Genomic DNA, 14,031 nt, shown 5'->3' with positions numbered 1-14,031 from the left:
ATTACCTGGCTCATGACAAGACACTTTTTCAGGTAATCAAGGGACATTTTAGAATTACTACTTTTTTTTTTCCTTGCTGTAACTGGGTCTGATACATTAGCCAAGGTAACAGAAGGAATACATTACATACACTAGGTCTTCGAGCATCCAACTTTGCTGCAGTTTCTTGGCATCCAGTGATCATGTGATAGGCTTCCATTGCTATATACACAACGTTAATTCATGAGGAAGATAAGGGTGATAACAAACTGCCCCGGCCTTCTCTTTGGGGAGACCGGCTGCTCACTCCTACCTCTGCATGAACTCATTATTACAATTAGAGAAAAAGGAGATATTGAAAGCCTTATCTGGTCATATACTGCTGGGGAACGATGACCAGGCTCACCCCTCATTCACAGTAGAACTATTATAATGTTTTATTTGAAGCTGTTGGTTTCTGTTCACACCATTTGCCAGCAAAATTCAGCTATTTTAATTTGCAACTCTGCATCTCCTGAGTCATTACCTGCACTACAATCATAGGCCATAATAACTTCCACCTGGCTCAGGAAGAATGAAGACCATAAGGAGCACAACCACTACCAGGTGCCCTTCAGGCCTCCTCACACAACAATTTCCCTTGAAGCCACACCTTTTTGTACAAGGTGAAAAAGTGTCTTAAACAATTGATAACTGTGACTTGGGCAAGTTAATCAGTTTTTGGCTCATATTATACTACAATTCTGGTACAATTTGCTTTGCATTGTGTTTAATGTTTCTAAACCTTTATTTGCCAGGTACAAACCACCCTGAAGACCACCAATGAGTTAGAAGAGCAGAAGTGTGATAGCTGCCAGTATAACAGATGTATTTGTGCAGATGAGAGCAAAATCTTCTACTGGAACCTGAAAGCCACCAAACTGGGTATGATGGGACCCGGGAGACTATGTCAACTCTGTAATATTGTGTACTTAAAGGGATTCTATCAGTAGAATCTCATTTTCTACAAATGCCACCTCAGAATAGCCTTTAGAAAGGTTATTCTTCTCCTACCTTTGTTATTCTGATCTGCTCCGCCGTTCCTGACAAATTTGTTATTTATTTCTTATGTAAATGAGTCTTCAGAATACACAGGAGGCGTTCCTTGTACTCCCTGAAGACCCTCCAGTAATGCCTCTGTCTTGTTCCGCCGTCATCTCTCCACTGCATTATCAGCTGGCAGAGCCAGCTGCACATGTCAGTTCAGCCATTTTCCTGTAGCCAAACAAACACTCATATAAGAGACCACAGGAAAATGGCCGAATGGACATGTGCAGTCAGCTCTTCCAGCTGATGACGTGTGATGACGAAGCGGAGAAGTGTCGGAAGAACAAAACAGAGGCGTCACCCTAATCATAGAATCCCTTTAAGCACCTTACTTAGGGCTGTGGCATTCCACAATTGTACTTAGCCAACATCACAAGGTTACAATTTTGCTTTAGAAGCTGTGTATGGAATTCTTTCTATATTGATTAGAACAACATCGACATCCATAAGGTAAGCCTTTACCATGTGCCATATAAGAAGATATAAACATATAAAGGAAGATCCCCTTTACTATGAAAGTTAAAGGGGCTCTATCATTGGCAAAAGTCATTTATAACTAATCACATCCTTGCATAAGCTTTAGAAAGGCTATTCCACACCTACCTTTTGTATGTAAATCGCCTCAGTAGTGTTTGAATAAGTTTTTATATAAATGCTAATTAGCCTCCTCGGTGCACAGGAAGTTGTCAGCCAGCTCTCCTCTCTATGCTGTGTGTGAGAGCAGGGAGGAGGAGTCAGCAGCAGCAGCCTGTGCTGTATATACAAAATACAGTGCACAAAGAGACTTCTGGGGTGCACTGAGAAGCTAATTAGCATATGAATAAAAACGGACTTATTCAAAATCCACTGAGGCAATTTACGTACAAAAGGTAGGTGTGGAATAGCCTTTCTAAAGGCTATGCAAGGATGTGAGTAGTTAAAAATGACTTTTTCCAATGATAGAACCCCTTTAACTCAAATATGACATGTTAGTTTTGACATTTCATTTTACTAGATGCCTGTAATATTACTTTTGTTAGAAGGGCCGCAATTTCCCCTTGTGTTTTCCGATGTCTGGTTCATGATGATCAGGATGGTTTTCTCTTTCGTTTGCCATGAGAACCCCTTTATATTGTCTATAAACTAGATATGCAATTGTGGTCTTTGGGGCTGCTTTTGTTTCTTATTAATTCTGTTTGCATTATAATTTCCCAACTGAATCCCTTTCTAGGAGAAGTAAATATTACTGTAAGGACTGAAGCTGTGGACACAAAAGAGTTCTGTGGAAAGGAGATCCCTCTTGTTCCAAAGCAAGGCAAAGCCGACACCATTGTAAAGACAGTGCTAGTGCAGGTGAGTGTGTAATGACTGGAAATTCATTTTATCCCTGTTTCCTTCATCTGGCTTTAGGTTTTAATGAACTAGCCCTATATGTAAATATCCTGAGTAAAGTGGTTTGTTGGCACTTTTATAGCAACTAACACCTGGGGATATGCCGCAATAGCTCACCTTTAAAGGGATTATATCATTCACACATTTTTTAACACTAACACATTGGAATAGCTTTAAGAAAGAATATTCTTCTCCTACCTTTAGAAGTCTTCTCCACGCCGCCATTCTGCAGATATCCCGGTTTTCTTCCTTATGTAAATGAGTTTTCTCGCAGCACTGGGGGCGGTCCCCAGTGCTGCAAGAACTCTCCAGTACCGTCTCTGCCTTCTTCTGGCACGCCCTCTCTGCAACCTCTTCTTCTGATGACTTCTTCTGGATTTAAATGTCACGCATGCGCAGTCGGCTCTGCCATCGGGCAAAGTCAACTCCACATGTCTGCAGCCAGTTTCTTGTGGCCACTTACACGAGCGTATTGTAATTCACATCTGAATGGTCCTTAATTTCTTCAAATGTAATTAAGAAGTTTATCCATTACTCAAAAATGTTTAACGTATTGGTCTTCTCAGCCTGGAGGTGTCTTGGAGGAGAAGTCACACAGTTCTCTGATCTGCATCAAAGAGGAAGGTAAGAGGACATTACCTAGGGATGGACGTGTAGTGCAGCGAAGTATGAAACACTGGAAGGATTTACTAAGCAAAAATAATACCAAAAACATTGTGTACATCAAACTTATTATGTGTTTTCTACAATTTCTCCACTATTTTTTGAAAGGTTCTTGAAAAGGGGTATAAGAAAAGTGTAAAATCTACCTTATTAACACAGTATGTTTTCATTGCCATGTGCACTATTTGCAATTATGAGGTGACATTTGGGAAATAGAGGAGAGTTATGTGTCTGTCAATGAGGAATGTTTGATTTTTTTTTTAATGAATAGACATATATTAAGATATGAAAAATGTAACATTAGTTAATACTATTCTAAACCCTTTTGCAATGATATTTTAGGTCAATCTAAAGTGGAGGAGATATCTCTGAAGATCCCTGATAATATTCTGGAGGATTCTGCAAGGGCTTATATAACAGTATTGGGTAAGCTCTCTGCAATATTAGGATTCTGTTATTAGTAATATTATCAGAACTATCTGTAAAAGTATTAAAGGGGTTGTCCCATCACAAGGATCCTATCTATACTGCTTGTTAATGTGGATGTAAGACTTTTCCTAAATACATTGCTTCAGCAAAACTGCTTTGTTTGTCCATCTTACTTTATTCTTTTTTTTTTTACACATCCCTTGACTTATCTGGTCATAAGTCAAGTGATGTATCTGCTGCTCTGAGGGAGGAGGGGCTAAGTGCACGGGAGCGAGCCTGGAGGGGGGGGGGTAGTTTACCCTTTGGGGGGAAGGGGCCGCCAATACAGACCCGGCATCCACTGTAATAGAGGGTTAGATGCCGGCACAGGTGCCTGCAACATCGCTATGCTCCTGCCCTGCAGGCTTCATGCAGGGCAGGAGCATAGCAATGTTGCAGGCATCTGTGCATCTGTGCCGGCGTCTACACTCCCCGACATCCGCCTCTCTATTACAGCGGATGCTGGGTCTGTATTCACATATGAAAAGCCAGCGACGAGATGCCGCTAGCCCTGCGTGCACGCTCATAGATGGTGAGACCAGTCTAGCCCTCACAATGCGAATATAGACCCGGCATCTGCCTCTCTCTATTACAGCGGATGCCGGGTCTGTATTCGCATTGTGAAGGCTAGACTGGTCTATGAGCGTGCACGCAGGGCCAGCGGCATCTCGCCACTGGCTTTGCATATGTAACCCCGCCCACCAATGACGTAACAAAGCCGGAAGAAAGAAGAATTTACAGCAACGAAGACTGGTGAGTATACGACGTGGGAATACCCCTTTAAGTGCCCTTAATGGGCATGTGTATTATCGCCATCAACCTCAGTATTTTATCATATTTTATATGTTTGGGGGACCTGAGGAAGACGGTTTTTATGTTAAGAATGGATAATATATTATAGAAATCCTGTTGTTACCCTGCAGGAGATCTGATGGGCACAGCCCTGCAGAACCTTGATCATCTCCTGGCCATGCCGTATGGATGTGGAGAACAGAACATGGTTCTCTTTGCTCCCAATATCTTCATCTTGCAGTATCTGGAGAAGACACATCAACTGACCGATGAAATCCTGAACAAAGCCAAGAAGTTCCTGGAGAGCGGTGAGAAATTCTACACTGAATACTATTGGAATTATGTTACCCAGTAGCCTTGTATATAAAAGATTTCATGGCCAACTGGAAAAGCACTTTATTAACTGGAAAAGCACCTTACTTCTCACAAAGAGGGTGTTGGCGATGAGCCAAAACTGCACCAGAATTTTAGCAATATTTCTAGCTTAAACTAAGTCACCTAATACAATGTGTAAGGTAAGACTAGACAGTCTAAGAATACAACAAATTTATCAACCATGAAATCCTCCAGTACCACACTAGACTTCATTGAGTTCATCAAAATAAGCCAAAAGGAAAAAAAATGCCAGTGCTCCAGAAATATTAAAAAGGTATCCAATGGCTTTAATTAATATCTATTAAAATCAAGACCTTTTTCATATTTTTTGGATTGCTGGAATTTTTTTTCAATTTTGGATAACACATCTTGCTGGAGTTGCTGTGCACCCATACTGTCACGTGTAGCTGAAAACATGGTGAGCTGATGTTTTTGTCTACTTACTATTTCACTAATGTTTCTACGGGTGACCGCATGACTAGGTGCCGGAGTTTATACACCTGTGTCAATGGGACTGAATGAGGCACCGGATATCAATAACTAAGAATTGTGTCTCCAAAGTCCTAGTTTGCATAGTAGGACATATATAATATGTTTTTCTTAACTCTCACAGGTTATCAGCGCCAACTTACGTACAAACATCATGATGGATCATACAGCGCTTTTGGAAAACGTGACACAGTAGGAAAAACTTGGTTGGTGGATTTGGCTATACGTTGCATTTAGTAATAACAAGTGTTGTGTGAGATTAGAAAAATATATATTTTAGATCCTAATCAATGGGTTGCAGCCTAGCCTTAATGAAGTGAATAGGACAGCCTCTATCATTATGCCTATTTGGACATATGGACATCGTAAATGAGAGTTATCTTGGGAACCCTGTAACAATTCAAAAAGGAAATCACTGTAAGACCCCCCCACCCCCACCCCCCAATGTATAGAGGATAATACTTTTCATGGCATAACCCCTTTAAGTCACCATGTTGAGCACACCCCATTGCTAACCAGAGCAATCCTATTTCTTGACTAAGATTAAGATACAAAAGAAGATAACACTTGGTGAATGGAGAATTCAGATTCTTCTAGTGTGCGAACAGTGCTGTAAGTTTTATAGAAAGTGACCCTTTCTATACCTCCATTATGTTTCTACAGGTTGACTGGATTTGTAGTGAAGTCCTTCAGCAAAGCCCGACCTTATATCTTCATAGATGAAAGTCACCTAAACCATTCCTTCTCCTGGCTGAAGAACAATCAGCAAGACACGGGATGTTTCCGCAGTGTGGGGAGGCTTTTCAATAATGCCATGAAGGTAGGCACAGAAAGTCATATTATAATGTAATAAAGGTGATATTATTATCCAATTGTAAAATGGGTAAAATAATTGCAAATATTGTAAGAGTGAATGTGTCCAAGCCAAAAGTCAGTCCAAGAGGTAACAGAGTCAAATACAGAAGTGTGGAATTCCAATAACAAGACAGGGTCAAAGTAACTACAGTCCAGCACAAACAATCTGCCCATAAGAGCTAAACTAAAGTGCAACCTAATAGCAGGCACCTGGGGGAGAAGGAACAGGGTTGAAATATCACTCCTCAGCTAGATTATTGTAAAAACTACCCTGCGTCTTTAAGGGGTTAATAGTAGTTTGAACCAACCCTAACAGAAAGTTGTGCAGCAAATCTCTGAAATGGTCATTATATCAACTCAAGCAAAATGACTGCCCCTTAATAACAGAAAAATGTTTAGAAAAAACTTGATATTCATGGTATTTTTAAGGTTAGCAATGCATAAAATATATAAAGTAATTAATTCTCCTTAACAAATATATAAAACCAATAACTTTGCGTTTCAGGGAGGAGTAGAAGATGACATTTCTCTTTCTGCCTATATAACTATTGCTCTTTTGGACGCCAGGTTATCTCTGAAGGTAAGTTATAAGGCTTTGAAAGGAGAATGGATGCATGTGCCATGGAAACCTTAAATGGGTTTCCCATCTCAAGGATCCTATCTATACGCTTATGTAATTATATATATATGTAATATATTGCTTTAGAAATGCTGCTTTGTTTTCCTGCTATGTGAACTTATTCCATAACCACGGACCTATGAGCTAGGACAAGTGAAATCACTCACTGCTCTGCCAGCAGGACAACCATTTCAACAAATTGCAGTTTGGGGATAAAGCCGAGTCTGTTATCTCTCTATGTAAACCCACAGATAACACTGAGAACGTTCTTTACAAACATGTACATATTATCTAGAGATGAGCGAACAGTGTTCTATCGAACTCATGTTCGATCGGATATTAGGCTGTTCGGCATGTTCGAATCGAATCGAACACCGCGTGGTAAAGTGCGCCATTACTCGATTCCCCTCCCACCTTCCCTGGCGCCTTTTTTGCTCCAATAACAGCGCAGGGTAGGTGGGACAGGAACTACGACACCGGTGACGTTGAAAAAAGTAGGCAAAACCCATTGGCTGCCGAAAACATGTGACCTCTAATTTAAAAGAACAGCGCCGCCCAGCTTCGCGTCATTCTGAGCTTGCAATTCACCGGGGACGGAGGTTTCCGTCCAGTTAGCTAGGGCTTAGATTCTGGGTAGGCAGGGACAGGCTAGGATAGGAAGGAGAAGACAACCACAACAGCTCTTGTAAGAGCTAAATTCCAGGGAGAAGCTTGTCAGTGTAACGTGGCACTGACGGGCTCAATCGCCGCAACCCAGCTTTCCCAGGATCCTGAATGGAATACACTGTCAGTGTATTCCCGTATACCCGATATATACCCCCGATACCCGTTCCAACGGTGTGCCCCCCCCACCTTCACCCCAGAAATACCCTGCAAGTCCCCTAGCAATAGAATTGGGGCTATATACACCCACTATTTTTGCTACTGCCATATAGTGCCATTGTCTCACTGGGAATTCAAAGAATATATTGGGCTTACATATAACTTCAATTCCAGGGAGAAGCTTGTCAGTGTAACGTGGCACTGACGGGCTCAATCGCCGCAACCCAGCTTTCCCAGGATCCTGAATGGAACACACTGACAGTGTATTCCCGTATACCCCATATATACACCCCAAATCCCCATTCCAACGGTGTGCCCCCCCACCTTCACCTCAGAAATACCCTGCAAGTCCCCTAGCAATAGAATTGGGGCTATATACACCCACTATTTTTGCTACTGGTATACAGTGCCATTGTCTCACTGGGAATTCAAAGAATATATTGGGGTTATGTGCACCCACAATTTTTACTACTGGTATACAGTGCCATTGTCTGACTGGGAATTCAAAGAATATATGGGGGTTACGTGCACCCACAATTTTTGCTACTGCTATACAGTGCCATTGTCTCACTGGGAATTCAAAGAATATATTGGGGTTATGTGCACCCACAATTTTTACTACTGGTATACAGTGCCATTGTCTGACTGGGAATTCAAAGAATATATGGGGGTTACGTGCACCCACAATTTTTGCTACTGCTATACAGTGCCATTGTCTCACTGGTAATTCAAAGAATATATTGGGGTTATGTGCACCCACAATTTTTACTACTGGTATATAGTGCCATTGTCTGACTGGGAATTCAAAGAATATATGGGGGTTACGTGCACCCACAATTTTTGCTACTGCTATACAGTGCCATTGTCTCACTGGGAATTCAAAGAATATATTGGGGTTATGTGCACCCACAATTTTTACTACTGGTATACAGTGCCATTGTCTGACTGGGAATTCAAAGAATATATGGGGGTTACGTGCACCCACAATTTTTGCTACTGCTATATAGTGCCATTGTCTCACTGGGAATTCAAAGAATATATTGGGGTTATGTGCACCCACAATTTTTACTACTGGTATACAGTGCCATTGTCTGACTGGGAATTCAAAGAATATATGGGGGTTACGTGCACCCACAATTTTTGCTACTGCTATACAGTGCCATTGTCTCACTGGGAATTCAAAGAATATATTGGGGTTATGTGCACCTACAATTTTTACTACTGGTATACAGTGCCATTGTCTCACTGGGAATTCAAAGAATATATGGGGGTTACGTGCACCCACAATTTTTGCTACTGGTAGATAGTGCCATTGTCTCACTGGGAATTCCACAAATAATTTGGGGATTCATTCACCCTACATCTCAGGCTCTTGCCATATTCACCCAGGTTGTCAGTGCTGCACCAGCTCGTTCCCAGACAGCTCGGCCCGAAAAACACGTTACCTATATAGAGGATTTGGACAATGAAGACAACATGTTCTAAATCTAATGTCTGCACCTTCTCCAGAATTAAAATAAAGGCAGCGTTTAACTTTCAAATAGCACTGCACAAAGGAAGAGCTTATCAGCTTGTCTCATGACATGCTACTGAAAAGTGTCATTTGTGTATCTTAATGTAAATATAGTTGTATAAGCTTTTTGGGTTTTAGGCACTGCCAAGTTATTTATTACCACCCGCTCCCTTATAATGATGATGACGCCAAAGTCACTGTGGGTGTTCAGAGCTCACAGCTTTGGTTGACATTTGTCTTGCTCTCTGTCGGTACCAGCTGTCTTTTTGGATACCGTAAAGTTATGTTGACTTTATTAACAGCTATAGAAGCTTTAGCCAGGTTGTGACGGTGTGTAACCCTAACAACACTAAGTGGGATACACATTAATAGTCAGTCTATGTACGCTAAACGTATCACTGAAGTAATTTTTTTTCCCTCTCCCCTAATATAAGAAAGGAACAGACATTAGACCTAGACCGGGGTTCGAGGCTTGTAAAAATCCAGTATTATTTGTTCTTCATGATGTGAAATATGTGTTGAAAAGCAACCCAAGATGAAGTCAGCCATGTGTGCCAGTGTGTTACTTGGCATGCCTTTGCTGGCCCCAACTGTAAGGGTCACTCTCCATTTCCTCCATTTTCCACTCCCCTTCACACCATTTGTGGTGAAGCAATGGGATGCACTGAAGTGCACCCTCTAGCCTCGTGTGGGATAGGGACATCAGATGCCACTCCAACCCCCTCGTCTTCCTCCGCCAGCCAACGGTGCGAAGATGAGAGGAGTGTGCTCTGAATGTTTTCTGCCTAGCAGAGGCTAGTTCTCACTTACGAAAATGGCCCCACTTTGACCTGTATATCAGGCACAATGGTGTAGGTTTCAAAGAAACATGGCACCAACAAGTTGGAAAACGTGGGCCATGCGTGGACCGTGTTTGAGTCTGGCAAGCTCCAGATCTGCTACCAGGTTCCAGCCATTATCACAGGCGCAAAAATGCCAGGCCCCAGGTGTAGCAGGGAAAAAAAAATGCCATCTCAGCCAGGATGGCATCCCTGACCTCGGAGGCACTGTGCTGTCTGTCCCCCAAGCTGATGAGCTTCAGCACCGCCTGCTGACGTCTCCCCACGCCAGTGTTTTAGCGTTTGCCGCTAGTAGCTGTGGTGGAGGTTGCAGCGTCGTAGGGTTTCAGTCTACTCCTGCCATGGCCTGGGAGAGGAGATAGGCCACCCCAGTTTGCACCCGGGGAACAGACTCCACCACATTCACCCTGCCTGTCATTAAAGATAAGCACTGCAGCATCCCTGACCACAGGCGCTTGTCCAAGTGTCGGTGGTCAAGTGGACCTTGCAGCAAAGCGCGGAACTAAGGGCCCACCTGATGTTGAGTGACACGTGCTGGTGCAAGGCGGGGACGCTACACCGGGAGAAGTTGAGACGGCTAGGGACGGCATAGTGAGGTGCCACAGTTGCCATCAGGTCCGGGAAGGCGGGAGTTTCAACAAGCCGGAACGCCAACCTCTCCTGGGCCAGCAGTTTAGCGATGTTGGCGTTCTAGGCTTGCGTGGGTGGGTGGTTAGCGGTGTATTTCTGCCGGCGCTCCAATGTCTGAGAGATGGTGGGTTGTTGTAAAGAAGCGACTGATGGTGCCTTTGATGGTGCAGGAGAAGGAGATAAGACAGAAACAGGGGAGGATGAGGGAGAAGTCAACAAAGTGGCGGAGGCAGATGAAGTGATGTCCTGGCTCGTCCTCTGGAGTGCATCGCCAGCACTGTGAGCAGAGGCAGTGGCATGAACGGCGGGCGACGTTTGTCCTGCCGTTGCTGCCTGCCACTGATTCCATTGCTTGGATTCCAAATGACGGTGCATTGAAGTGGTGGACAGGTTGCTCTTCTCAGGGCCCCTACTCGATTTCGAGAGGCAAATTGTGTAGACGACACAATATCTGTCCTCGGCGCATTCCTTGAAAAAACTCTACACCTTCAAGAAATGTGCCCTCGATGGGGGAGTTTTTCTGGGCTGGGTACAAAAAGGAACATCTTCGGACATTCCGGGTCTGGCCTGGCTTCGGCAAAGCAGCTGACCTCTGCCTCTGGACATGTCTCTGCCTCTAGCTACCCTTTTTGGTGCTGCACCTGCCTCAACATCCACACTACTTTCCCAGCTTGACATCCGCCTTGTCCAGGTGGGGTCGGTGTCCTCGTCGTCCACCACCTCCTCTTCCAACTCCTGTCTCGCCTCCTCCTCCTGCACAATGCGCATGTCAACTGGCTGCCCTGACAGCAACTGCGTCTCATCGTCGTCGATGAGGGTGGGTTGCTGGTCATCCGCCACCAAATCGACCGGAGATGGAATGGAGGAGACTCTAGTGTTTGAGCATCTGGACACAGATACTCGTCTGTTAGGTCCGTGGAATCGCGAAATGGAGGGGCAGGTTACGGTACAGTCAAAGGAAGGGAGAACAGCTCTGGGGAGCAGGGACAGTTGGGGTTATTGTTCTGGGAAGATTGGGAATTTTGGGTGGAAGGAGGACAAGACTGTTGGGTAAGAGGAAGTAGAGGCTGCCTGGCTGGTGGACAATGTGCTTTAAGCGTTATCCGACAGCCATTGCAAGACCTGTTCCTGGTTCTCGGGCCTACTAATCTTTGTACCATTCAGCCTAGTTAATGTGGAACTTTTGTGCAAAGCGCAGAACTTAGGGCCCGCCTGATGTTAAGGGACACACGCTGGTACAAGGCTCAACTCACCCTAAGTGCAAAAAACACTGCTGGTGCAAGGCTCTACTCATGCCAAGGGCCTCAATCTCTGCTGGTAGCTCAGCTTAAGGTCCTGTAACTTTGTTTGGAAGGGCTCATGTTAAGGGCTAGAAAAGTGAATTTTGGAAGGTCTTACCACATCACACACACACACACACACACACACACACACACTCAAAATGACAGTTAAGGGTGAGGGCTTTTGGAATTCCCATTGCCTATTCCATTTGTGGTTGTCATGGGGAACGTGATTTAAAGGGGTGGTTGTTACTGTTTGTTGAGCTTAAATTGGGGTTTGTGTCCATCCATTTGGGGAGTAAAGAAGGTTTCCAGGTATTTTCCCACTTTGATAGAGGTTTTTTTGAATGTGTAAAGTGTGTAGTTGTTAGGCTGTGATGTTGGGGTAATAGAGGGTCTTTGGTGTGTTAGATGCCCCCAGACATGCTTCCCCTGCTGTCCCAGTGTCATTCCAGAGGTGTTGGCATCATTTCCTGGGTTGTCTTAGTGGACTTGGTGACCCTCCAGACACGGATTTGGGTTTCCCCCTTAACGAGTATCTGTTCCCCATAGACTATAATGGGGTTCGAAACCCGTTCGAACACACGAACATTGAGCGGCTGTTCGAATCGAATTTCGAACCTCGAACATTTTAGTGTTCGCTCATCTCTAATATTATCTGATCTGCATAAGTATTGTGATACTTCATAGTGTCCTGTTCAGCAACCTGGGGAGGGGGGAATACAGGAAGTGAGAAGAAGACACAGCAGGCAAACTGCTGAAATGGTGAGATAGAAAAACCCCTTTAAGTTAAAGCGGGCCCATCTCAGTTTTAGTTAAACATAAGCAACATAAAACATAAGCAAAGAAGGAAATAAAACCAACCAAGTAAGGATTTTGCTAACAAGACCTCAAGAAAAGCAAAAACTACAATAGCAAAAACATTTTGTTACAATTATTGTAATCATGAATATATTTACAGGTTTAACTTGTCTTCTGGTGTTTCTTATAGTTAAGTAAAAAGAAAACTTGTATTTTATTTCCTTACAGGATCCCTTACTGAGCAATGCTCTATCCTGCCTGAGGAATGCCTCGGAGGATGTCAGTAATGTATACACCCAGGCTCTGCTGGCCTACACCTTCACATTGTGCGGAGAGACTGAACTCAGGAAAACTTTGTTGGACAAATTGGACCAAAAATCTGTCCGGGGAGGTAAGAATACTACTAATACTACTAGTATAGTGCAAGTTCTAAGAATATCACTGAGGAGTAACATGGTCATGAACAACATTAGACTATAGCAGGGGTAGGGAACCTTCGGCTCTCCAGATGCTGTGAAACTACAACTCCCAGCATGCTCCATTCACTTCCATGGGAGCTCCAAGAACAGTAGAGCAAGTATGCATGCTGGGAGTTGTAGTTTTACAACAGCTGGAGAGCCGTACGTTCCCTACCCCTGGACTATAGGATGAGTGCATTTTATAGGTCATGACATCTAAGGCTAGGTTCACACTAGCGCTTGGTCTGTGTTTTGGGTTTCCGTTCCAGATTCCACTTGAAAAATGCAAAGAGAAGGTCTTTTCTCTTTGCATTTTTCAAGCTGAAATCCAGTGGACCCCATAGACCCCACATTTTCTTCCGGACCAGAAAAACGTAAAGCCAAATGCTAGCGTGAACCTAGACTAGTATTCTGTATGTAATTTATAACACTGTATATTGTGTGTGCTACTGACCAAGGTTTCAAGCATCTTTAAATTTCTGCATAGACCGTACATCGGAAAATTTTCAGTGCAGGTGACTATAAATTGTTTTGGAAGGTGGTGGAAAATTGATCATTTTACAGCTGATAGCAATTGCTGGTAATATTTTTATATCACTATACGGAGATACAGACATGTATTCAGGATTTATTTTGGTTTTACAATTATTAAAAAATCAAATAAAAAAAATCAGGTGCTTTTGAAGTGTACTGTAAGTAGGGATTACTATCTGCCATTTATTACAGGGGTTTTGCATAAACTTAACCACATTTAAATTTTTAGAAAATTAAAATGTAAAAATAAAATAAAAAAATCTTTAATTTTATCTTTTATTTCGATTGGTTGCTAATGGATCCGACCATGAATGCAGGAACTTTCTATGGTGTGAGGCTGGTCAGAAACCCAGATTATTTATATCTGCAAAAAAAATTTAAAGAGTAAATCCCATTTTATTTTTTGCTTTTGTGTTGGGGGTTGTTTGGTGAAAATTTTTATTATATAGTCATATAA

At 43.1% G+C, this 14,031-nt stretch overlaps 1 protein-coding gene across 1 annotated transcript in view; it reads left to right on the top strand.

The window, feature by feature from the left end:
- LOC142219113 (alpha-2-macroglobulin-like) overlaps positions 1–14,031 on the top strand; it is a 39,533-nt gene that overhangs the window by 19,047 nt on the left and 6,455 nt on the right. The window contains exons 20-28 of the mRNA XM_075288080.1: positions 777–903; positions 2,276–2,397; positions 3,003–3,060; positions 3,442–3,525; positions 4,491–4,667; positions 5,348–5,429; positions 5,887–6,043; positions 6,584–6,658; positions 12,811–12,973. Of these exons, the coding sequence (XP_075144181.1) occupies positions 777–903; positions 2,276–2,397; positions 3,003–3,060; positions 3,442–3,525; positions 4,491–4,667; positions 5,348–5,429; positions 5,887–6,043; positions 6,584–6,658; positions 12,811–12,973 (1,045 nt within the window). The remainder of the gene's footprint in view (positions 1–776; positions 904–2,275; positions 2,398–3,002; positions 3,061–3,441; positions 3,526–4,490; positions 4,668–5,347; positions 5,430–5,886; positions 6,044–6,583; positions 6,659–12,810; positions 12,974–14,031) is intronic.

The sequence above is a fragment of the Leptodactylus fuscus genome, chromosome 10 (genome assembly GCF_031893055.1).
Source record: "Leptodactylus fuscus isolate aLepFus1 chromosome 10, aLepFus1.hap2, whole genome shotgun sequence".
In the NCBI taxonomy this organism is placed as follows: Eukaryota; Metazoa; Chordata; class Amphibia; order Anura; family Leptodactylidae; genus Leptodactylus; species Leptodactylus fuscus.
This window is presented reverse-complemented; position numbering and strand designations above follow the sequence as displayed.